Source organism: Nerophis lumbriciformis, linkage group LG29 (assembly GCF_033978685.3).
Source record: "Nerophis lumbriciformis linkage group LG29, RoL_Nlum_v2.1, whole genome shotgun sequence".
In the NCBI taxonomy this organism is placed as follows: domain Eukaryota; kingdom Metazoa; phylum Chordata; class Actinopteri; order Syngnathiformes; family Syngnathidae; genus Nerophis; species Nerophis lumbriciformis.
In genome coordinates, this window is record NC_084576.2 from 19,652,656 (window position 1) to 19,680,070 (window position 27,415).

Below are 27,415 nucleotides of genomic sequence, written 5' to 3' on the forward strand. Positions count from 1 at the left end.
TTGTTGCCACTTCAAATCATCAAAATTAAATGAAATAAACATTTGAATGCATCAGTCTGTGTGCAATGAATAAATATAATGTACAAGTTACACCTTTGAATGCAATTACTGAAATAAATCAAGTTTTTCAAAATATTCTAATTTACTGGCTTTTACCTGTATGTTATATTTTATATCGCTATATTTAGTCTATTTATACCTGCATTGTCCTTTCCATCTTTACACTTTCCATCATTGTAACTGAGCTACTGTGTGGAACGATTTCCCTTGTGGATCATTAAAGTTTGTCTAAGTCTAAGTCTAATTTCTTCAAGAGCATATTAGAACAATTGTCTCTGACAGGGGTGCCCAAACGTTTTCCACTGAGGGCCACAAACTGACAAATCAAAGGCCACTTTGTAAACCAGTAGAACATATAGATTTCTTTCAAAGAACTATAAAATGGAATTTCAGTAGAAGTTGTGCGTGAATGCTTAAGAGTCATAGCCGAACTGAAACGCTAACAGTTCGCGCGCTGACCGAATAGCGTCAAGTAACAAAAATATAAGCAAAATGAGCCAAAAAAGCTAGCATGCAAACGGTGCTGTACTAGCATGCTAAAATAGCATGCTTGCAGTTAGCATTTGTGAAATACCAAAATATTTTACCATGAATTGATTAGCGTGGACCCCGACTTAAACAAGTTGAAAAACTTACCATTTAGTGGTCAATTGTACGGAATATGTACTGTACTGTGCAATCTACTAATAAGAGTCTCAATCAATCAATCAATCAAACTGAAGTGTATACTTGTTGAATTAGCTGGGAAAAAAATCAAGCATCGTAACATTAGCATGCTAACTGTAACGTGTCAAGTACCAAAATACATTTCTCCGAAGTGTGTACCCGAAATAAAAAAAATAAAAAATGCTAACATGCCAAAATATGACTGAGGTCTACCCTACAAAATGAGCTAAAAAAAATTAACAATAGCATACTAATAGGTATTATTCATCAACTAACAAAATATTTCAATCAATCAATCAATGTTTATTTATATAGCCCTAAATCACAAGTGTCTCAAAGGGCTGCACAAGCCACAACGACATCCTCCGTACAGAGCCCACTGAGGTGTATAACTGCAAAATTATCAAAAGAGCTAGCATGTTAGCATTAGAATTAATGCGAACGATTGTGCCGCGGGCCAGTAAAAAATTAGCTACGGGTCGCAATTTGGACACCCCTGGTGAATGGGGTCTCGAAAGTGAAATCTGCAGGTTGTTGTTTTTTTGGGCTGGCGTCACATTCTAAAAATACACTTAAACAAGAAATGTACAAAAAGAACTACAAGTAAGAGCAAAATGGGGTGACATGAAGGAGACATTTTTTAATAACACTAATAATAAAACGCGTTGTAACCTTTAATACATAGCTGACATGCAGGTTTATTTTCCTCTTTAAATAAATGAAATCATTTCTTAAATTGAGTAATACCATGACAAACCTGCAAGTGAGCATCGTGCCAGCAGGGGGACCTCTCTTACAGCACAACCTAGTAGGACCCTGCCAGAGTTGACTGGCAACTTAACACTGAGCACAATGATTCAAAGACGTTATTAACGCAGAATATTATTGTGTGTAATTTAACTGGATATTAATTCACTCACTCCAGTACAAAAATCTTCCTTTTGAAATTGGTTGGCAAAGGAAATGTTACAGTGAACCCCGGATATTATTTTCACAATATTGGCGGCATTATCAACTTACCAATGTATATATATATATATATATATATATATATATATATATATATATATATATATATATATATATATATATATATATATATATATATATATGTATATATATATATATATATACATATATATATATATATATATATATGTAACATACATATACATACTGTATATTACATGTATTATATGCTTTTTTCATCTCTCTCTATATATATATATATATATGAATTTGTGAAATATATATATACATACATACATATATAAAAAATAAAACATATGTAGAAATAGATGAAAAAATTGAGCAAATACATTTTTCTTTTTTAATTTATATGATTTTTTAAAGTATATATATGTATGTGTATACACATTTAAAAAATAAATAATATATAAATATATATATATATATACTGTATATATATATATATATATATATACATATATTAAAAAGAAACAAATCATCAGAAATATGACAAAGCATGATTTATTTTTCAATATATATACTTAAAAAATAAATTATACATATATATATATATATATATATATATATATATATATATATATATATATATATATATATATATATATATATATATATATACACTACCTCAGAATCTTGTTCACGAGTGAGGGAAGAGTGGATTGTGAGATCGACAGGCGGATCGGTGCGGCGTCTTCAGTAATGCAGACGCTGTATCGATCCGTTGTGGTGAAGAAGGAGCTGAGCTGGAAGGCAAAGCTCTCAATTTACCGGTTGATCTACGTTCCCATCCTCACCTATGGTCATGAGCTTTGGGTTATGACCGAAAGGACAAGATCACGGGTACAAGCGGCCGAAATGAGTTTCCTCCGCCGGGTGGCGGGGCTCTCCCTTAGAGATAGGGTGAGAAGCTCTGCCATCCGGGGGGAGCTCAAAGTAAAGCCGCTGCTCCTCCACATCGAGAGGAGCCAGATGAGGTGGTTCGGGCATCTGGTCAGGATGCCACCCGAACGCCTCCCTAGGGAGGTGTTTAAGGCACGTCCGACCGGTAGGAGGCCGCGGGGAAGACCCAGGACACGTTGGGAAGACTATGTCTCCCGGCTGGCCTGGGAACGCCTCGGGGTCCCACAGGAAGAGCTGGACGAAGTGGCTGGGGAGAGGGAAGTCTGGGCTTCCCCGCTTAGGCTGCTGCCCCCGCGACCCGACCTCGGATAAGCGGAAGAAGATGGATGGATGGATGGACACACATATATATGTATATATATATATATATATATATATATATATATATATATATATATATATATATATATATATATATATATCCATCCATCCATTTTCTACCGCTTATTCCCTTTGGGGTCGCGGGGGGCGCTGGAGCGTATCTCAGCTACAATCGAGCGGAAGGCGGGGTACACCCTGGACAAGTCGCCACCTCATCGCAGGGCCAACACAGATAGACAGACAACATTCACACTCACATTCACACACTAGGGCCAATTTAGTGTTGCCAATCAGAAGTCCACTCACTATTATTATATCAAAATGATAAAAAAAAAAAAAAAACTACTGTAGTTGTTAGTACTACATTCTATTGTATTGTTTTTATAAAAATATTCTGTGTCTGAAAAAGTTTTTATTTTTAAAAGGCATGTGACGATTTATTAAATGTGTGCTGTTTTGAGAAGACAAGCACCAATTAAATAGATTAAAATAAAACTAAAATGGTGGACGTTGATTTAAGATACAAGTATTTTGAGTTAAGAGCTCTGTCACAGAACCAATTAGGCTCATAAGTTGAGGTACTACTGTGTCTAAATAACAAAGCATGCAATATTATTAAACTCGTATTAAAAAAACACTGTAGTTTTTTTACACACACTTGGTGTGACGTCGAGGATTGTCCTTGCTTCTTTGTCACCATGTAAATTAATCTCTCTTTTCTCCATCACATCAAGTCCCATTCCTCCCCCATCAGGGCCTCTCAGAAGCCGTTGCCACGGCAACCCGCTTGCTCCTCGTGTCTTATGTGGAACAAGGAGGAGAGGAGAGGACAGCAGCGTGACACTGACGTCACACTCGGATGCAAATCCTCCAAACAGCGACACTTCACATCTTCAAAAACACTCGACGCTTTGTTGTCTACATTCAGACAACAAATGTTGTCCGTCACAAGACGAGTCATTGTGGACCCAACAAGAGTTCTCGGCCAAGACTGAACAATAACTTCTCTTTAATACTGTGTTATGTCGAAGGAGCAGGCAATTAACTGTCCAGTTTTACATATGAACCATCCACAGTGTTCCCCTCCTGTCCTGTAGGGGGCGTTAATGAACTCTAAAGTGCTTGGCAACTGAAGGTTTTCCATGAGTATAAACTCACTTTGAAAAATCCGAACATGTAATACTGTTCCCCTCCCGTCCAGTAGGGGCAAAGTTTTTTAAACGCAGTTGCCGGGGCTGAAAATCAATTCCTCACTTGGCACCTTTATCCTGATTTCCTCAAAGTTTTGTGTCAATTAGTGTATAAACAACAAACATGGGCTATTAAAACCTGACCTTCTTCTTCTCTTTTTTTTAATGGTGAATTGCAACCACTCAACAGAGTATTATCACTATAATAGCCTATGCGTCAAAGTCAAGGCCCGCGGGCCTGAATTAATTATCTATGGACCCCAAGATGAAATTTGTTTAGTATTAGAACCGGCCCACAGGCCACAGCTGACTGCTGCTGTTTTGCACACACCAATACTCCATCAGTGTTGGCACTAGGAATTTTCAAAATGAAGTCCCAGGGACTCCATCAAGTCTTAAAAATTTAAGTACATTTTTGGGGTCCCACTTTTTTGTAACCGTTTTGAAATCAAATGATAAATGTATGCATTACCTGTTATATATCACATTCTATATTGTGTTTTGGAAAAAAGTTGTCATAAATGTTACTTAATTCATTAAAAAAAAAAAAAAAAAAAAAAAAAAAAAAAAAAAAAAAAGTTTATATTTGTGGAGAGGCGTGGCCAGCAGTCCGACAGCGAGGCACGGCACACCGGGGCCCGCTCCAAGATGGTGGCGAGGGGGTGTGGACGGCGGGCCAGCGGCGAGGCGGGGCGCGCCGGGATTGACGCCGCAAACGAGATCAGGTGTGTGGATCGCCCAGCTGGGCACAATCGCATAATTGTCTGCTTGAACTGTGTAAAAGGGCGGCAGCCGTGAACGTGGGGGGAGGGAGTCGGAGAGAAGAACGTGAGTGAGAGAGAAGCAGATGCTGAGCGCGAGAGGCAGAGAGCCGAAGGAAGACGACGACGTGTGAAGCTGAAAAGCGAGCGGAAGAGCGAGCAGGCAAGTGGAAAGGCTGAAAAGCAACCCGGCAAGAGACGCATTTGTTGAAAAATAAAGAAGTCTAAACCTGATCGCAGCGATGTCTATCCTTGATGGTCCTTGGAACCCACATGACGGAACAAGGCTGTCACAATGCATATGTAAATCTATTCAGTTATAAACATTCATTAAATTTCTTCTTTTTTTCATGGAGCTAAACTGTACCGCTTTCAGTATTTTTTTCTATATTTTTATTGTAGTATTTTCAGAATGTGTTTGTTCTATTTTTGGCCAAAGTAAGACAAAGAAAACAATCTGAAGTTGTCTTTATTTTTTTGTTTTAATGCCATGATTTTAATAGTCCGGCCCGCGTGTGCACAGATTTTCCTCCAAGCGGCCCCTGAGCTAAAATGAGTTTGACAGCATACAATGCAGAGGTCCAACAGCTGGCTTCATGGTGTGCTAACAATAACTTGGTTCTTAACACTAACAAAACCAAAGAACTAATTGTAGACTTCCGCAAGAAAGGGCAGAACAAACACCCTCCACTTTTAATTAATAACAATCTCGTAGAAAGGGTCAAGCATTTCAAATTCTTAGGGGTGAACATAACAGAAGATCTATCTATGCTGGGACATTAACACTGCTTCTACAGTCGGAAAGGCCCAAAAACGTCTTTTTTTTTTGAGGAAACTAAAATGCGCAAACATTCCGCAGAAATCAATGGTCAACTTTTACAACTGTGCCATCAGCAGTGTCCTCATTTACGGATTTTTAGTGTGTTTTGCTAGCTGCACTAAAGCGAACCAACAGGCCCTCCAGCGAGTGGTTAAAGCGGCGGGGGAAAATACAAGGACGATACTCCCAGAGATGAGTGCCATGTACACAACTCGCTGCCTAAAGCGAGTACACAACATCCTGAAGGACAGATACCACCCAGCACATGGCCTCTTCAACCTGCTACCCTCTGGAAGGAAGTATAGATCGATTCGCGCCAGGACCACCACAATGTCTCACAGTCTGTATCCCCAGGCTGTGAGACAGCTAAATGAAGAGCCTGCCCCTTTGCTGCCCCGGACCATCTTATTACCTCACTCTTCACCACCTCAATAATTGTGCTCTGGACAATGCATTGCTGCAACATCAACGTAACACCCATCAGACATCTGACTGTTCCCACCCCCACGTCCGTCTTATCGCGATCTTCCTGACAATGCTAAAATGCTAAAATGTAAACTATTGTCAACCTGCACATCAATGCAGTTTCTATGCCGCTGGACAAAGCTCAAACAAAATCTTGTTGTTCATGTATGACTTATGTGTTATTATGACAATGACAATAAAGGAATTGATTGATTGATTGATTGACACCCCTGTACTACAGGGATAAACTGATACAGTAACAATTCCCGGTATCCCAGAATCGATACCAGTACTAATTTGTGGTACTTTTTTGTGTGTTAATAAATGTTATTGTTTGACAATAACATTAGATTTTTTTAGGGTAACTGTTATTACAGAGCTCATTAAGGATAACTGTGCTGTCTAGCTATTTCTTTTTTATTTTATTTTTGTTATTACATTTGAGTCTCATTTGCAATGCAGTTGCACTTTTAAGACATTACATAGCAGTACTGAAGGTTGTTTAACAAGGAAGTGGCTTTTTCCATGAGGCTGAATGTGTTATGTTGCGCCCTACAAAGTGTTTATACCAATCACCAACCTACAATCATGTGTGCTTTAAGGACTGTATTCCTTGCAGACTATATTATTCTATATTGTAGGAACCAGAAGTTTTTAATAACAGAAAGAGACAGCCCCTTTTGTGTAAATGAGTGTGGATGAGTGTGGATGGGGGAGGGAGGTTTTTTTGGGTTGATGCACTAATGGTAAGTGTATCTTGTGTTTTTTATGTTGTTTGAAATAAAAATTAAAAATAAAATAAAAAAAATAAAAAGTGTTTATACCAGGGATGTCCATTTTAAGCCCGCTGCAAGTTTTTTTTATTGGCCCTCGATATGTTCTGAGAATCAAATTAATTAATTATTAATGAGGTATATTAAATGTGGCATTAACAACTATAATATTGCATTGTCACTTATAACACAAAAGTGAATAAAACAATGTTTTTTCCCCAAATATCTATCATATACTGATGTACATTGAATTCGTTTTAGCATCTTTAATGTGGAAAATGTATAAAAGTGGCCCCCCGAATTGTTTTATTTTTCAGTATTTGGCCCTTGGTGGAAAACGTTTGGACAGCCCTGGTTTATACTGTAAGTATTGCGTTTACTACACACCAGCTGTTTGATAATAACATTTATTTAAGTTGTAGTTTTCATTACCAAACTTGGAGGTGTTGAAATCGCCATGTTAAATTGCTAATGCTAATAGTAGCCTGTCTATGGAAAATCCAATGTAAATTAGCATCGAGCTAACAATTTTGGATTGTTTTCTACCAAGCTTACTTACGTTGTTGGTGTTGATAATTGCAACATTACTTAGAGGGAGCTTGGCTCAGTCTGCCCTGAGTGATTGGATACGAAAGTCGGTGTTTAATCTGCAACTGGACGTAACGTCTTGTGAACAAAGGTATTGAAGTATGGCATCGCTTGTTTTTACGTGAATCGATACCCGGTGGTACGGACGGAATTCGGTCGGCACTTATAAAAGTCCAAAATTCAGGGCTTTTATAAGTATGCAAGTGCACCAATTGAGCTGTTTCTTTAAGCTAGTCGCCATGGTTACTGCAGGCGTATCAACAAAGGGAGGACAAAGTGTTTCTGTTAAATAGATGCTTTGTTTAATAAAAGACATTCAATGATGAGCTGTTATGATATCCCCCCCCCCCAACCAAGCGCCTACATTACAGCGGTGAGTAGCACAAGCACCATGTCACGACTTCAAGGAATTGACAAAGGAGTGAAGGGGCGGGGCTCAGTACAGGGCATGCAGTGTGGGAAGGGGCGGAGCCAGAGTTAAACCGTGTGTTTAGATTCAGTGGGACAACAAGGTGCTTGTTTGGAGACAAAGCAGCGGCCATATTTGTTGACTTCTTTCATAATGTGCCGCTTGTTTAACCCCTTCATGCATGAATTATGAGAACCTACTTCAGGGCTCCAAATGTTTTTAATAGCTTCTTGGCAGGAAAATCAAATTAATTTCAGATTTTTAAGGAGTTGATGCAATGTCCACAAGGTTGGACAACATGTGTGAAATTTTTATTTGTAAATATCTTAAACAATGTGTCCAGCACTTATTACTGTTGAATCAATTGCCAAAACATTGAGCGTCCTGACTACAAAAGTAACTTCTTTTAAACATGACACCAGTAATATTAACAAAATATTTCTACGTTCTAGTAAAAAGTAAAATTCTAATAACAAATTCAATGATTTCCATTAAATGACACTTTCTTCAAATCACAAAATCAATACTCAAAAATAGAATTTTTGGACTTCTTATCCTGTAGTTGCGGTTTGATGCACTTCTGCACAACCCTTGGCCATCTTGAGTTTCTGTTTTGCACTTTTTTGCCAAGCCCACTTTCCATACACTTCCAGACACACTCGCCGTCCGGTGGGCGGGACAAAGCCAATGGCTGTCAAGGTTCACTGCAGTGTAACAACCCACTCTATGCTCCCCTTTTGAAGTCAATGGACGCTCAGCTTCATCACTGTTTCGCGCACTGTGTCGCTACCACAATCAATGAGAACAAAACATAAATTCATTGATTTTAAGGTAAGTGTTTTCATATACAACAAAGTCGCAGCAACACTCTAAATGGCAGTCAAAATACAGCCACACTTTCCTCAAATCGCAAATTCAATACTTGGAAATGTTAATTATCTGACTTCTTATACTGTAGTTGTTGTTTGATGCTCTTCTGCACATTTGTCGGCCATATTGTTTTTGAGGATTGTTTTTGTTTTTTTGCACTTATAACACCTAAACAATGGGTGGCAGTGTATGGCAAGACACAATAGCGTCCACTGAGCGACTGATACCACGTTGCATGATAGGGTTAAGTGCTGGCTTTGATTTCTACATTTGAACAAATCCCACTGAAGGGTTTTGGGACTCTGGAGTGTCAGGAGGATTACATAAGTTGCTTATGAGGTGTTGAGGGGAAGATACAGTAGAGATAATAGATGGAAGACTGGCATAGATATTTACATATCTATGGGCACAGGTTGGGGGTGTGTGCATGTGTGTGTGCCCGGGAGGTGGGGGTCGGGTGGCGGTGTCAGGGTCTACTTGAACTGCTTGATGGGCGGGGGCACCTTGATGTCCTGGCCTTTCTCCAGTTTCTTCTCACACTCCACCAGGTAGTTGACGCCATCCACCACCGTCTGCACCAACTGCACCTGTGAGGAGGAACATCAGTGAGCTTCGCCACCCTCTGACGGCCTCCACACGTCTATTCTTGGTTGTTGTAAATCAGGAGTGTCCAAGGTGGGGCCCGGGGGCCATTTGCGGCCCGCAGCTAGATTTTCAACGGCACATTCTAAAAATACTATTACTACAAAAAACATAAGAAGTGGAATAAAAGCGCAAACAGGTGTACTGTAATGAGAAAACTTAGAAATATGGACATGTTTTTTTTAAACTGTCATTGATTAAAAATTAAAAATACATCAAAATCAATGTTGTTATGAATTTGACCTATCAAATATTTCACTTTAAAATATATTTTGGAGAAAATTGTGCATATTTTCTGTTTGCCGTATCAAAATCAAGGTTTTCTTTCACAAAGAGCATAAAATATAAAAACAACACAAAAACCTTATTATTGACGAATAGATCTAAAGTTAATGTAGAGATTCAAGCAGGGAAAGTAAAGAAAAAATTAAAATAAATGACTTATTCTTCACGCTTTTTTTAATAAGGCCCTTTTGGATCTCTAAGTAGTTTTTTTAAACCTACCATTGCTCAAAAATACTATTTAATCAAAATTAATGTTGTGAATTATAAACCTATTCAAGGCTCCAGACTCCACATCAAATATTCCCCTTAGAAATGTTTTTTTGGGGGGGGGAAATATTGCAAATGTTTGTTTATGCCATAAAAAACAAGAGTTTTCTTTGACAAAAAGGGCAGTAACAATAGAAAAAAAATTCAAAACAAGACTAAAAAAAGCCTCATAAGAGAAGGATAGATCTGAAGTTGGTGTATAGATTCGCGCACTGAAAGTAATGGAAAAATATATATGAGTTGTTTTTAACACTTTTATGAGTGGGGTCCTCTTGGATCCCTAAGAGATTTTTTTTTTTTTTTTAAACCTGTCAGTGCTCAAAAAAATAATGAATCAAAATTAATGCTGCTATGAATTATTGACATACTCAAGACCCCAATTACTTCATATTAAATATTCCAGTTTAAAATATGTTTTGGGGAAAATGTGGCATATTTGTGTGTTTACAGTATCAAAACCATGGATTTATTTGACAAAGAGCATAAAACATAAAAAATAAATAAATAAAACCTTATCACCGACAGATGTATCTTAAGTTGCTGTAGAGATGTAGGCATAGAAGGTAAAGAAAAAAAATGATGTATGTATGAGTGGGGCCCTTTTGGATCCCCAAGACCTTAAGTGTAATTTTTTTCTAAACTTGCCATTGCTTAAAAAATATTAATGAATTAAAAATCAATGTTTTGAATTAGTGACCTATTGAGGCTTTAATTATTTCACATCAAATGTACCACTTTCACATTTTTAGGGGGGAAATGTTGCAAATTTTAGTTTTCGCCATAAAAAAACAGGGTTTTCTTTGACAAAAAGGGCAGCAAAAATAAAAAAAATACGAAACATTACCAAAAAAATCCTCATAAGAGAAGGATAGATCTGAAGTTGCTGTAGAGATTCGAGCATCGAAAGTAATGAACAAAAATAACGTATGAGTTAATTTTAACACTTTTATGAGTGGGTTCCTTTTGGATCCCCAAGAGATTAAGTGTATTTATTTTTTTAAACCTCTCATTCCTAAAAAAATGATAATGAATCAAAATAAACGTCGCTATGAATTATTGACATATTCAAGGCCCCAATTATTGTATATAAAATATTCCAATTTAAAATATGTTTTGGGGAAAAGGTTGCATATTTTGTATGTTTGCTGTATCAAAACCATGGAGTTATTTGACAAAGAGCATAAATCATAAAAACCACAAAAAAAATCAATAAGACCTTATCACCGACGGATAGATCTTATGTTGCTGTAGAGATTTAGTAGACCGTTAGTGTAATTTCTTTTAAAAGTCTGTCGTTGCTTAAAAATTATTAATTAATCAAAATCAATATTGTTTTGAATTATTGACCTATTGAAGGCTATAAATACTTCACATCAAATATTCCACTTTGACTTTTTTGGGGGGGAAAATATTGCACATTTTTGTTTACGCCATAAAAAAACAGGGTTTTCTTTGACAAAAAAGGCAGTAAAAACAATTAAAAAATACAGAACAAAATAAAAAAAAACCTCATAAGAAAAGGATAGATCTGAAGTTGGTGTATAGATTCGAGCATTGAAAGTAATGAAAAAAAAAAAAAAGACTTATTTTAAACACTTTTATGAGTGGGACCCTTTTGGATCCCCAATAAATTTAGTGTATTTTTTTTAAACCTGTCATTGCTCAAAAAATAATAATGAATCAAAATCAATGTCGCTATGAATTATTGACATATTCAAGGCCCCAATTACTTCATATTAAATATTCCAATTTAAAATATGTTTTGGGGAAAATGTTGCATATTTTGTATGTTAGCTGTATCAAAACCATGGATTTATTTGACAAAGATCATAAAACATAAAAAATAAAATAAAATAAAACCTTATCGCCAATGGATAGATCTTAAGTTGCTGTAGGGATTCAAGCATAGAAAGTTAAGAAAAAAATGACGTGTATGAGTGGGGCCCTTTAAATCCCCAAGACTTTTAGTGTATTTTTTTTTTTTAAACCTGTCAATGCTTAAAAAATAATAAACAATCAAAATCAATGTTGCTTTGAATTATTGACCTACTGAAGGCTCCAATTACTTCACATCAAATATTACACTTTGAAATTTTTTGGAGGGAAATATTGCAAATTTTAGTTTTTGCCATTAAAAAAAACAGGGTTTTCTTTGACAAAAAAGAAAAGAAAAATCTAACTACATATCGACAGATAGATCTGGAATTGATCGAGAGAATTAAGCGTTTAAAGTAAAAAAATTTGATCATATGAATTACCTTTAACACTTTTAATGACTTAGAACCATATGGGTTAAAAAAAAACGATATATTGTAACAAATTTAAAATTGAAAAATATCCATTTGACCCCCCCATACTTTGATTTTTCAGTGTGCAGCCCTCGGTGGAAAAAGTTTGGACGCCCCTGTGTAAAATATATCCCTTTGTCGCCTCTATTTCCTACCTCTGAATGTCCAAGGCGGTCCAGGTTGGAGATGTCAAAGGTTCCGCCCACGGCAGCGGTGTCCACGCCGCCCGTGCCTCTCTTCTGCAGACGCAGGTTGTCCAGGATCTTGCTGAAGCGAGGATCCTGGAGGGTTGACAATACGCCCGACATACGCTTAACCCCTCTCACTCCTCTCAGCGTGAAACGGAAGCGTTACCTTGCTCAACAGGGGCAGCTTGACGTGGACCCCCGCCCGCAGGCCGGTTCCCAGGTTGGAGGGGCAGGTGAGGACGTAGCCCAGCCTCTCGTTCCACATGAACTCCCAGCCTCGCTCCTGGATCAGGCGCTCCACCTGGGGGGAGAAACAGAGCGTTGAGTGCGCCCTGCTGGTGTGATTGTTGGAAAAGTCTGACAGGAACACTTGTCACTTCAAAGTTAGTTGGACCTGGTCATCGACAAAACCAACAAAGTGCAGTCTCTAATAACAGATACAAGATATAAAGATGCTGGATTTGACAAAGAAAACGTCACTTAGGGCATTGCAAAATTCTGCATACCGTATTTTTCGGACTATAAGTCGCAGTTTTTTTCATAGTTTGGCCGGGGGTGCGACTTATACTCAGGAGCGACTTATGTGTGAAATTATTAACACATTACCGTAAAATATCAAATAATATTATTTAGCTCATTCACGTAAGAGACTCGACGTATAAGATTTCATGGGATTTAGCGATTAGGAGGGACAGATTGTTTGGTAAACGTATAGCATGTTCTACATGTTATAGTTATTTGAATGACTCTTACCATAATATGTTACGTTAACATACCAGGCACGTTCTCAGTTGGTTATTTATGCCTCATATAACATACACTTTTTCAGCCTGTTCACTATTCTTTATTTATTTTAAATGTCCTTTCAAATGTCTATTCTTGGTGTTGGCTTTTATCAAATAAATTTCCCCAAAAAATGCGACTTATACTCCAGTGCGACTTATATATGTTTTTTTCCTTTTTTATTATGCATTTTCGGCCGGTGTGACTTATACTCCGGAGCGACTTATACTCCGAAAAATACGGTAACTCGGAATAGCGGAATTATATTACAAGATTGTTAATCAAAAAGGGATTCAGCCCCTGACAGATCATCCAATCATCATGCGGAAGCTCAGCGTACAGGTCAGCCAAGGCCGAGCCCACCTTCCACACACTTCCGGAGACGCTCGGTGTATGGTGGGCGGGACAAAGCCGAGCATTTGTCCAATGACTGTCTAGTTTGGTTGCAGTGGAACAACCCAGTCTATGCTCCTCCATTGAAGTCAATGGGCGCTCGACTTCAAGACTCTTTAATGCACTTAAAGTTCAAGTTAACGTACCAATGATTGTCACACACACACTAGAGGTGGCGAAATTATTCTCTGCATTTGACCCATCACCCTTGATCTTTGACGCTAACACAATCATTGACTGCGGTCCTGCTTTTCAGTTTTCCCTCGGAGGTCAGTTTTCCAATTGTTAGGTTTACGGTGTTTACATGCGCTGCGAGAACTAGCGTATGCCGTTTACATATGTAGTATGTGTTACATACTACACGGTCTAGCTCCATCCTATCTTGCCAATTGTATTGTGCCATATGTCCCGGAAAGAAATCTGCGTTCAAAGAACTCTGGCTTATTAGTGATTCCCAGAGCCCAAAAAAAGTCTGCGGGCTATAGAGCGTTTTCTATTCGGGCTCCAGTACTATGGAATGCACTCCCGGTAACAGTTAGAGATGCTACCTCAGTAGAAGCATCTTAAAACTCATTTGTATACTCTAGCCTTTAAATAGCCCCCCTTTTTTAGACCAGTTGATCTGCCGTTTCTTTTCTTTTCTCCTCTGCTCCCCCCTATCCCTTGTGGAGGGGGAGACACACAGGTCCGGTGGCCATGGATGAAGTGCTGGCTGTCCAGAGTCGGGACCCGGGGTGGACCGCTCGCCTGTGTATTGGCTGGGAACATCTCTGCGCTGCTGACCCGTCTCCGCTCGGGATGGTTTCCTGCTGACCCCACTATAGACTGGACTCTTACTATTATGTTGGATCCACTATGGACTGTACTCTCACAATATTATGTCAGACCCACTCGACATCCATTGCATTCGGTCTCCCCTAGAGGGGGTGGGGGGGGGGGGGGGGTTACCCACATATGCGGTCCTCTCCAAGGTTTCTCATAGTCATTCACATCGACGTCCCACTGGAGTGAGTTTTTCCTTGCCCTTATGTGGGCTCTGTACCGAGGATGTCGTTGTGGCTTGTGCAGCCCTTTGAGACACTTGTGATTTAGGGCTATATAAATAAACATTGATTGATTGATTGAAGTAGGGGTCGAAGCCGACATCCACTCCGCTTGACTCCTCTGCTGCCAAGGTCAGCGGTCTATTCCCCAATGATTCCGTGACTGCGTGGGTTCCCTCCGGGTACTCCGGCTTCCTCCCACCTCCAAAGACATGCACCTGGGGATAAGTTGATTGGCAACACTAAATTGGCCCTAGTGTGTGAATGTGAGTGTGAGTGTTGTCTGTCTGTCTGTGTTGGCCCTGCGATGAGGTGGCGACTTGTCCAGGGTGTACCCCGCCTTCCGCCCGATTGTAGCTGAGATAGGCTCCAGCGCCCCCCGCGACCCCGAATGGAATAAGCGGTAGAAAATGGATGGATGGATGGATAGGTGGTAATGGACAAAACCGGCAGGATTCCAGCCGCTGGTGTTGTTCTGTTTTTTAGCCTTATAGTATGCCGTCTTGAGCGTCTTCCAACGATACTTAACCTGCTTGGTTGTCCGAACATAGCCAGCATCGCGCAAGTCTTCACACACTTTTTTATAAATGTCACCGTTCCTGTGCTCTCTTCCATCTATACGCGCCATAATGTTAAGTTCTTTCAGACCGTAGTCTCCTCGTCACACCAGTAATGCGGACTTTTGCTCGCCGTGCTGCTGGTTTGTATTTCTCCTTCTTCTTCCTCGTTCTCATGTCTCTCCCGCCCCGCTTTTGAAGTGTCACTCGACGTAACACGGTAAACGTGATGACGTTCCGTCCGACGTCAGAGTAAATAGGTCTCGGGTGTATACATGCGTGATTAAACGGTTGTGGACAGGCGTACCCCAGCAGTCCAAAACGGTTCATCCACACATAGGCTGGGGCCCGGAACGGTTGATTTCACGCGTTTACATGTGCATCCATCCATCCATTTTCTACCGCTTGTCCCTTTTTGGGGTCGCGGGGGGTGCTGGAGCCTATCTCAGCTGCATTCGGGCGGAAGGCGGTGATCACTCTGGATAAGTCACCACCTCATCGCAGGGCCAACACAGATAGACAGACAACATTCACACTCACGTTCACACACTAGGGCCAATTTAGTGTTGTCAATCAACCTATCCCCAGGTGCATGTTTTTGGCGGTGGGAGGAAGCTGGAGTACCCGGAGGGAACCCACGCAGTCACGGGGAGAACATGCAAACTCCACACAGAGAGATCCCGAGCCCGGGATTGAACCTAACCATCATTAATTCCATCCATCCATCCATTTTCTACCGCTTATTCCCTTCGGGGTCACGGGGGGTGCTGGAGCCTATCTCAGCTACAATCGGGCGGAAGGCGGGGTACACCCTGGACAAGTCGCCACCTCATCACAGGGCCAACACAGATAGACAGACAACATTCACACTCACATTCACACACTAGGGCCAATTTAGTGTTGCCAATCAACCTATCCCCAGGTGCATGTTTTTGGGGGTGGGAGGAAGCCGGAGTACCCGGAGGGAACCCACGCAGTCACGGGGAGAACATGCAAACTCCACACAGAAAGATCCCGAGCCCGGGATTGAACCTAACCATCATTAATTCTCTTGTCTTAAAGTAGGCTTACAAAGCAATGAGCTACCTGCTGCCACTTATTGGGACACTCTACAACGGCACATTGTTTGCGGATTATAATTATTGGTTTGCAAAAAAATATTTTTCCGACCAATTGGGTGAAATTACATAATTTTCCACGGCACACCAAAGAATATCTCGCGTTATATGTGCAGTGCAAACATTTTTCCAGAGGGAAAACTGAACAGCAGGGGACCAAAAACGTGCACGTAACCAGGCTCAATGAGAAGAAAGTCGCGTCAGCTGTCGAGAAAGTAGCTGATTCTGAGGGGATGTATTCATTTTTTTTTTGGATTGCTTCAATAGCAATAAGTGATCAAAATGAAAACTTATTTTTCCTGTGAATTTGCCCTAATGTTGAAATGCAAATGTTGACAGGTTAGCGATACGGAGGAGAACCCAGCAGAGGGCGCTGTCTCACAAGTCAATTCACACAACAGTTTCCAGCGAGAAGATGCTTTGACAAGTTGAGATGTTGTGTACTGTAACTGCTAGAGGTGGGAAACGGTTTCTGGCCCTTTTTCCGCTATTAGAAGGTGAGGCCCGTAGATATACTGTATTATAAAAAAAAGTCTCACCTCTTTGAGGCCTGTGCAGAACCTCTCAAACACTCTCTTCATGTTGCCTCCCTTCTCCATGGAGATGACCCTGGTGTGATCCTCCTCATTGATCCAAATGAGGAACGTCTTCTCATTGTTGTGCCTGCATGAGAGGAGAGAGATGGAGCGATGAGTTCTGGAGAATGAGGCTTTTTAAGCGGGCAGGGGGGTATGAGGACACTGCAGGCATAACATTGTTATGCCTATTCATGTAACTGATTTTTTTTTCCACATCAAATCATGATGCCAACTTCATTAAATACAAATTTGTGAGCAAAATTTGTGTTGAAGATTTAAAAAAATCAGTGTATAAAAATTCAATACAAAACAATTGAGTGTAAAACAAAATCAGTGCAGAAATATTTGTTGGTTCAAAACTCTTTAGAAACTTTAAACTTTAGAACTGAAGACATGACACTTCCAGTGAATTAAGACTGAAGCAATTGGTCCCGTTCCAGAACAAAGTTCACTACAGTCTTAATTTACCTGAAGTGAGTTTTGAAGCAGCCAAAATGTCTGCACTAATTTCTTCTGAACTGAATTTTTTTACACTGGATTTTTTTTTACACCAAATTTAAAAACACTGGATTTGAACAAACTTGATTTTTAAACACACATATTTTTGATTTAGTCAAATTGTCAGCATAATATGATGTAAAAATAAATTCAGTTCACAAAATTCAAACACAAAAAAATTAATTTACATAAATTCAGTGTCCAAAAATTAGGACTGAAGCAATCGATCCTGCCTCAGAACCAGCCAATGAGGCGATTCAGTCTTAATTTAGCAGAAGTGAGTTTTGAACCAACAAATATTTCTGCACTGATTTTTTCCACACTGAATTGTTTTATACTGAATTTTCATACACTGATTTTTACCATTTTTAAACACACATTTTGTGTCATGACATGCTTATACCAGACCATGTTTTATTTTGAGTTTGTTGGTGTTTGCCTGTTTAGTGTCTTAGTGCCTGTCTTGTGCTTTTATTTTGGTTGCACTTCCTGTCACTTTGTTATGCAGCGCCTTTGTTTGCCAGCACATCTGTTCAATGTCTGAAATCCATCCATCCATCCATTTTCTACCGCTTGCCCTTTTGGGGTTGCGGGAGGTGCAGGAGCCTATCTCAGCTGCATTCGGGCGGAAGGCGGCTTACACCCTGGACAAGTCGCCACCTCATCACAGGGCCAACATAGATAGACAGACAACATTCACACTCACATTCACACACTAAGGCCAATTTTACAAGACTATTTAAGTGCAGCTGTTGCTGCTGGCTGGGGTCTGTACATTGTCTTCGGTGAATGTGTCATGTTCATTACTTCTGTAGCATGTTAGTTGTTTTTGTATTGCATAGCCTTCCCTAAACTTCAGTGCTTTCTCTGCTGCACTCGTCTTTTGCTTGTTCTTAGGTTAAATATATTTTTACCTGCACACTGTCTCCTGCTGCCTTCTGCACCGCAGCATCACATTTTGCTCACAATTTATTGAAGTTGTCAGCATTATTTATTGTAAAAAAAAATGAAGTTCACAAAATTCAAATGTAAAAAAATCACTTTCTGCACTACATTTTTCACTTAATTTTTCTGCACTAAATTTTTTACACTGAATTTTCATACTGATTTCTTTACACCGAAAGTTTACACACCAAAGTTTAAAACACTGTATTTCAACAAACTGAATTTCTAAAAACGCATTTTGCTTACACATTTTACATTTTAATGAAGTTTTCCGCATAATTCGAAATTCAGTTAAAAAAATGTAAACATAAAAAAATCAGTTTCTGCACTAAATGTTTCTGCACAAATTTTTTAAACACTGTATTTTAACAAACTGAGCTTTTAAACAAACATTTTGCTCACAAATGTTGGTTTATGTGAAGTTGTCAGCATAATTTGAAATTTAAACATTAAAAAATCAGTTTCTGGAATGAATTTTTCACACTAAATTTTTCTGCACATTTTTTTTACACACTGAAGTTAAAAACACAGTATTTTAACAAAGTGGTTTTTAAATACACATTTTGCTCACAATTTTTTATTTATTGAAGTTGTCAGCATAATTTGATGTAAAAACTCTACACATCCATTTTCTATTGCTTGTCCCTCTCAGTTTACAAAATTCAAATGTAGAAAAAACAGTTTCTGCACAAAATGTTTCACACTTAATTTGTCTGCAATCATTTTTTACACTGTTTTTTTACACACTGAAGTTTAAAACACTGTAATTTAACAAACCGAATTTTTAAACACACATTTTTGCTCACACATTTAAATGTAATGCAGTTGTCAGCATAATTTGATGTAAAAACATTCAGTTCACAAAATTCAATAGTAAAAATTCTGTTTCTGCACTAAAAAAATGTACACTGAATTTGAACACACTGAAGTTTAAAACACTGTACTTGCTCACAAATTTCTATTTATGAATTTGTCAGCATAATTTGATGTAAAAAAAAAAATTTCAGTTCACAAAATTCAAACGTAAAAAAATCCTTTTCTGCACCAAATGTTTTTACACTGATTTTTTTACACTGAATTTTTACACACTGAAGTTGAATATGTGTGAGCAACATATGTGTTAAAAAGTTCAGTTTGCTAAAATACAGTATTTTAATTAAATAAAATTGTCAGCATAATTTATTGCGAAAAAATTCAGTTCACGAAAGTCAAATGTAAAAAAATCCCTTTCTGCACTGAATTTTTTTTTACACTGAATTTGTATACACTGATTTCTTTACACTGAGTTTTTACACACTAAAGTTTAAAACACTGTATTTGACCAAACTTAATTTTTAAACACACATTTTGGTCTTTTATTTTTTAATCCAATGAAAGTGTCAGCACAATTTGATGTAAAAAAAATTCAGTTCACAAAATTCCAACACAAAAAATTCAGTTACATGAATTCAGGGTAAAAAAAAAAGCTTTTGTAATAAAGACACAAATCAACCCCCATACCACACACACAAAGAAAGAAGGAAAGGCGGGTAGACAGGTAGAAAGACAGAGAGGTGGCGGATGTCCTGAACAGGAGCATAGAGTGGCCACAAGATTAGGTACAGCGTTATCCGCATCCAATACAAGAGCTCCATTGTTTGCACATGTTTATTCCCACTTATAGATCCGTGCTGCTGAATGCTGACTAATCAGAAACAAACTTGAACACTTACCAAATTCCACGGGCGTCGGGCCAGTCACGCGCCATTCCCGCACACGTCAGCAGGGGAGAGACGGGCTTGTCAAAGAGGAAGTGGTCCTGATGGGAAGACGCGTTATTGTCAAAGTGTCCACACTGTGGCCAGAAATATATTTGACAGTGATATGAATAAGACTGAATAAATACATAAACACTTGTTTATGTGTAAATTAATTGCAGTGCAGCTGACACACATCCAAAATACACATTATTGTGCACCAAATTTCTTGTATTTATCTCTTTTGCCAACCTTTTTTAAATTCTCAACTGTTTATATATTTTTCAGGGTTGTACGATATATATTAGACAAATAATATGTATAGAATTATGAAGTCATACCAATAAATCCGATAATAACCAATAAAAAAGGTTAGAGTGAGCAACGCCACTTGAAACGCCAGCATCACTACAGCAGTTATAGGTTATTGGTCTTCAGAAGCAAGAAGTTATCAGTATTGTTTTTAAGAAAATATATCATGCATCCCTAATATTTTTAAAACCATTCCAACACCAAATGTTAAGCTAATTCTAGACATGATGGCTATCTGTTGACACATTACCCCCCAAAATCTTCCGTAACTATATTTTTCCGTATTTTCCGTAACTTTGCTCTATCTATTAAAAATGCAAACAAAAATGAAAGGACAGTTTTTTACAAGTTCCATATTTCTCAACCAATTGCGGCATCAAAACACACAGGCTAACAATTTTCCACACCCAAAAAATGTCCCGCTTTCCCCGACACTGCACACTTTACAAACACAAATTCCCTTTGATCTTAAGATTTCTTACGGTTTCCTACTATTTTTCAATCAATCAATTCAAACCATTCTGACATAAAAATTCCAAACTTTCAGCTTAAAGGAGAACTGCACTTTTTTTGGGCAATTTTGCCTATCGTTCACAATCCTTATGTGAAACAAGAGCAATAAGTTATTTTCTTTGCATTCTAAATATTAAATAAATGAGATCCCAAGTCAGCTTACAACAAAGCCTATGACAGTTGCTCAATTCTGCCTACAGAGCCCTTAAAAACACCCAAACACCTCCATTAAGGTTTTATATACATGCTGTAAGTATATACGTACGCAGTGCAATCATTTTAGAAATGTATCACAACGTTCGCTTTTTTTTTCAACATCAGTGATTATTACTCACTGCAGACTTCATTAGAGCCAACAAACACAATAAAACATCACTTACTATACAATGTCTGCTGTCATTAGGATGCCGACTGCTAGGATGTTCATATATTACCATTTTGGTGAAGATTGACTCATAATTCTAGCGAGGAAAAGGGGGGTGGAACCTAGCGTCTTTTTGTGTTGTTCTAGCCATTTCCATGTATAAATTGGCTGTCGAAATGTACCAACTTGTCATAGTACGTCTTCATCCTTCTACTATCCAGGTGAGAGACATGATTTATGATCTACAATAAACGTCCACGAGTGCCGAGGCAAGGAAGCAGCTCACCAATCGATAATTTCGACATAGTGATACAATGTGTTAGCAATAATAATAACAATATCACTAATAGTTGGTTAATATTCAAGTCACAAAATGTAAATAGAGTATTGTTGGCGGTTTTTGGATGGATATTTATTTGGCTTTATGGGCGAAATAGTGGACCTCCCATTGGCTAAGCTGTAAGCGGACTCTTATTTACCTTTATTTACGAGTTAGAATGCATTAAAAAAAAATAATACATCCGTCGTCATGTCATTCATAGTGATTGTGAAGAATAGGCAAAATTCCAAAATAAGTAGTTTCCCTTAACAATATATCATTTAAATGGCGTAAACATTTTGTGAGGAGGCATAAAAACATCACGCATAAACACATCGAGCATTATTTTCAGAGTGTAGAACATATTAATTTGCATGCAGTATTGTTTTCTGTTAAAATTGAAAGAACCAATACATTTGGCCAGAACGTGTGATTTACAGTCTTTCGCAGGCCACATAAATGAAGTGGCGGGCCACATACATGACATCAAATCTGTGCATTTATCTACATAAAATCAAAATGGTGTGGCGGACCACTGAAAATAACGTGGTGGAATACATAAAATGATTTGGCGGCCACATAAAATGGTATGGCGGGCCACTTAAAAGGATGTGGAGAGCCATTTTTAAATGATGAAACAGGCCACAGAAAATGTGGTGGGCCACTTAAGATGATGTGGTGGACAACTTAAAATTATGAATTGGGCCATATAAAAAATGAGGTGGTGGGCCATACGAAAAATTTCGCGGCCCACAAACAAAAATGTGGTGGACCATTTAAAGTGGTGTGGCGGACCACATAAATAATGTTGCGAACCACAGCCCTGAGATTGGTAGGTTGTGAGTTCAAACCCCGGCCGAGTCATACCAAAGACTATAAAAATGGGACCCATTACCTCCCTGCTTGGCACTCAGCATCAAGGGTTGGAATTGGGGGTTAAATCACCAAAAATGATTCCCGCTTCTGCTCACTGCTCCCCTCGCCTCCCAGGGGGTGATCAAGGGTGATGGGTCAAATGCAGAGAATAATTTCGCCATACCTAGTGTGTGTGTGACCATCATTGGTACTTTAACTTTAACTTTAATAAAATGATGTGGCGGGGCACCTAGAGATTTTGCGGCCGACATGAAAAAATGTGGCAGACCACCCAAAGTGATCTAGTGCGCCACCTAAAACAATGTAGTGGACCACATAAATAATGTGGCGGACCACATAAAATGATGTGGTGGGCCGCAATACAAAAATGTGGCGCACCACTCAAATGATGTGGCGGGCCACCTAAAAATTTTGCAGTCCACAAACAAAAATGTGACCGATGTTATGATCCGTGCCCGGATCATGTTTTGTTCTGTTAGTTATTTTCGATTCCTATGCCCTGTTTGTATGCTAAGCTTTCGCGCTAGAATTTTCCTTAGCTTTGCCTCCCGTGCTATCGGCATGATTGTTTTGCTTTTCTGCTTTACCTGAATGATTTATGCGAATAAATCATTGTCTCACCTGCATCTTGGGAGAACGACCCGCGCATAACCATGTGACCACGTCGTTACAACCGACCACTGTGGTGTGGCGGGCCACGTAAAACAATGTAGTGGACCACATAAATTATGAGGCGCACCATATAAAATGATGTGGTGGGCCACATAAATGATGAGGTGGACCACATAAAATGATGTGGCGGGCTACATAAATGATGTGTCGGGTCACCTAAAACTTTACGGCCTACGTTAAAAAATGTGGCGAAACACCTAAAGTGATGTGGTGGGCTACGTGAAAAAATATTGCGGACCATTTAAAGTGACGTGGAGGACCACATAAAACAATGTAGAGGTCCACATAAAATGATGGGGCGTATCACTTAAAAGGGTGTGGAGGGCCACGTTAAATGATATGACAGGCCACAAAAAATGTGGCGGACCACTGAAATTAAAGTGTTGGACCACATAAAATGTGTCAGACCACATAAAGTGACATGGTGGGGCCCCGGGCCTTGAGTTTGACACCTGCGTCACAGAGGGATGGCAAATGAGGAGGATTATTTTGTTACGGCTCACATCAATGAGTTGCTGCTGCTCCTGGTCCGTCATTTGGGTCAGACTGTAGTACTTCCCGTCCAGATTGCCCTTGAGACCGGCGAGGGCGTCCACCACCACGCGCTCCACCTCCCTACGCTCCGCCCGGGTGCAGGCGGGGGGCAGGCTGAGCCCCCGGATGCTGCGGCCTGTCCTCACCCTTGATGACAGCACGTAGCGCTCGTCAAATTGGCCCGAGTGGATCTGAAAACGAGGCGAGTAGGAAATGTGACTTCATCTTTTTTGCATTCACAAAAGTGTGGGCGGAGCTTAGCGGATGATGCAATAAGGTTTCCAAGATCCGGTCGGTGGTGTGAGAGACTGATGGTACCTTGCTAGCATCAAGGTCAGTGGGATGCTTCATGGTATGAGGATCGTAGCCGTTGTGCCGCTCTCTAATGATCGGATCGAGCAGTTCTGAAAACACCTGTAACACAACAGCAAGAAACACGTTATTATTTCGGCATTTTTTTAATCAACACATACTAGCTGAAGGGACAGAGAATGGTGACAACAAGTGAAAAAGGAAACCTTCCGTACTTACACTTAGCATTTGGAGTGCATAAGTGCGTGCGTTCATATGAGGGGCCGTCAGGGACATTATTCAGAATTACCTCTCACACATACTACTGAAACACTCTTATATAAACTACTGAAACGCTCTCACACATACTACTGAAACCCTCTTACATACACTAATGAAACACTCTCAAATAAGCAACTGAAAAATGATTCACTTTTACATACTACTGAAACGCTTTTATACACACTATGGAAACACACTCACACGTACTACTGAAATGCTCTTGTAAACTCTGCTGAAAAGCTCCCAAACACACTACTGAAAAGCTCTCACACACTACTGAGATCCTCTTATTCACGCTACTGAAATTATCTCACATGCACATGGGGTCCCCCAGGGCTCTATCCTTGCCCCAATTTTATTTGCGCTTTACCTTCTCCCCCTTGGTTCTATTTTTAGGAAGTACAGTATTGCATTTCATTTTTACGCCGATGATTGCCAGATTTATTTTCCCATGGCACAAAATAACACGGTTCAACGTCTTATTGACTGCCTGCACGACATCAAAGTCTGGCTTTCAGCTAACTTCCTGAGCCTAAATGAAGATAAAACAGAAGTTATGCTGTTCGGTCCAAGTCGCTCTCCCTCCCCCAACGTTGACCTCGGCACTCTGACCCCGTATCTCAGCGACTGTGTCACAAACCTGGGGGTAAAGTTCGACTCAGATTTTAAATTCGAAAAACAAATCAGCAGCGTCGTACAAAAAAGCTTTTATCAATTACGCCAAATAGCGAAAGTGAAACCGCTTCTATCAGGACATGATCTTGAGAAATTAATCCACGCCTATATCTCGACTCGTCTTGATTACTGTAATGCCCTGTATGTTGGCATTAGCCAGGCCTCCCTCGCCCGCCTGCAGCTCGTGCAGAACTCTGCTGCTCGTCTGCTAACACAGACCCGCAGACGTGAGCACATCACCCCCATTTTAGCGTCCCTTCACTGGCTCCCTGTGCGTTATCGAATCAATTTTAAACTCCTTTTATTTGTTTTTAAATGTCTAAACAACCTCGCGCCAACCTATCTCTCCGACCTCCTTCAGCCTTACTGCCCCACCCGATCCTTAAGATCAGCCGATCAGCTGCTGTTGACGGTCCCTGACACAAGGCTGAAGCTTAGAGGTGACAGAGCTTTCGCCATTGCTGCTCCCAAGCTCTGGAACGACCTACCTCTGAGTGTTAGACAAGCCTCCTCTCTTCCTGTTTTTAAATCTCTCTTAAAAACATACTTTTATTCCATGGCTTTTAACACTGAGTGATATCCATCCTGCAATGGCGCCCCATAATACACCTGCTGTGAACCTGTTTTTATGTTTTTATGTTTTTATTTATTCTATTTTTATTTATTTATTTTTTTATCGTGTTCTGTTTGTGTTGTGTTGTTTGCTCGGTACTCGTATTATCTTTTAACCTGCCCATTGTACAGCACTTTGGCTAACCCTGTGGTAAATTTTAAATGTGCTTTATAAATAAAGTTGATTTGATTTGATTTGATTTGAAACTCTCTCATACACACTACTGAAACACTTACATAAACAACTGAAAATGATTCTCACACACATGATTAAAACACTCTCAGTTTCAGTAGTGTATATAAGAGCATTTCAGTAGTGTGTGAGTGTGTTTCAGTAGTGTGGGTGAGAGCGTTTCACATGTGTATAGGAGAGTGTTTCAATAGTGTGTATGAGAGCATTTCAGTAATGTGGGTGAAAGTGTTTCAGTAGTATTTATGAGTGTGTTTCACTTCTGTATATGAGAGCGTTTCAGTAGTTTGTATGAGAGCGTTTCAATAGTGTGGGCGAGAGCGTTTCAGTAGTGTGGACGAGAGTGTTTCACTTGTGTATATGAGAGCGTTTCAGTAGTGTGTATGAGTGCGTTTCACTTGTGTATGAGAGCATTTCAGTAGTGTGTATGAGAGTATTTTAGTAGTGTGTGTGTGAGAGAGAAAAAATTCAGTTGTTTGTGTGAAAGCGTTTCAGTAGTGTATGTAAGAGCGTTTCAGGACTGTGTGAGAGAGAATCCTTTTTCAGTTGTTTATGTGAGAGCATTTCAGTAGTGTATCTAAAAGGTCATTCTGAATAATATCCCTAACAGTTCACACTGGTAAGTACAACAAAATGCAGTGCACTGTCAGTGCCTGGGCATAGCGCAAGGCGAGGGACTAACTCACTGTTAAAACGTAGAGAAGAAGATAAAACGTATGAAAACTAATAAATGAATCAAGTACTGAGAAACTGGCGAGCAACTTCCGATTTATTTATTAGCTATTTTTTTAATGGTACTGGCACTCTAACCGTGCGTGTGACACATATACAAAAGATGCACATTTTACAGTCACTTATGACATTATAACAGGGCTAACATGCATATGAGCAGCTAATACATCAAGAACATCTTAGCGCAACAAGTTTTCTATAGTTGGAAGTGGAATTCTTGTAGGCTGAAATGTGAACATTTCTACTGACACAGATGATGATATAAATGTTATTTTTCATAGTTTGTAAGTCCATCCATCCATCCATCCATTTTCTACCGCTTATTACCACCTACTCAGTGGCCTAATGGTTAGAGTGTCCGCCCTGAGATCGGTAGGTTGTGAGTTCAAACCCCGGCCGAGTCATACCAAAGACTATAAAAATGGGACCCATTACCTCCCTGCTTGGCACTCAGCATCAAGGGTTGGAATTGGGGGTTAAATCACCAAAATGATTCCCGGGCGCGGCACCGCTGCTGCCCACTGCTCCCCTCACCTCCCAGGGGGTGATCAAGGGGATGGGTCAAATGCAGAGGACAAATTTCACCACACCTAGTGTGTGTGTGACAATCATTGGTACTTTAACTTTATTCCCTTTGGGGTCGCGGGGGGCGCTGGAGCCTATCTCAGCTACAATTGGGCGGAAGGCGGGGTACAACCTGGACAAGTCGCCACCTCATCAAAGGGCAAACACAGATAGACAGACAACATTCACACTCACATCCACACACTAGGGCCAATTTTAGTGTTGCCAATCAACCTATCCCCAGGTGCATGTTTTTGGAGGTGGGAGGAAGCCGGAGTACCCGGAGGGAACCCACGCAGTCACGGGGAGAACATGCAAACTCCACACAGAAAGACCCAGAGCCTG

General features: G+C 39.6%; 1 protein-coding gene across 1 annotated transcript in view; it reads right to left on the minus strand.

The window, feature by feature from the left end:
* Positions 1–9,069: 9,069 nt before the first annotated feature.
* The window catches only part of ckmt1 (creatine kinase, mitochondrial 1), a 30,412-nt gene continuing 12,066 nt past the window's right edge, over positions 9,070–27,415 (minus strand). Inside the window, exons 3-9 of the mRNA XM_061924835.2 lie at positions 24,043–24,138; positions 23,694–23,915; positions 20,111–20,196; positions 16,917–17,040; positions 12,650–12,784; positions 12,451–12,576; positions 9,070–9,400 (exon numbers count right to left, since the gene is read on the minus strand). Of these exons, the coding sequence (XP_061780819.1) occupies positions 9,287–9,400; positions 12,451–12,576; positions 12,650–12,784; positions 16,917–17,040; positions 20,111–20,196; positions 23,694–23,915; positions 24,043–24,138 (903 nt within the window). The 3' untranslated portion in view covers positions 9,070–9,286. The remainder of the gene's footprint in view (positions 9,401–12,450; positions 12,577–12,649; positions 12,785–16,916; positions 17,041–20,110; positions 20,197–23,693; positions 23,916–24,042; positions 24,139–27,415) is intronic.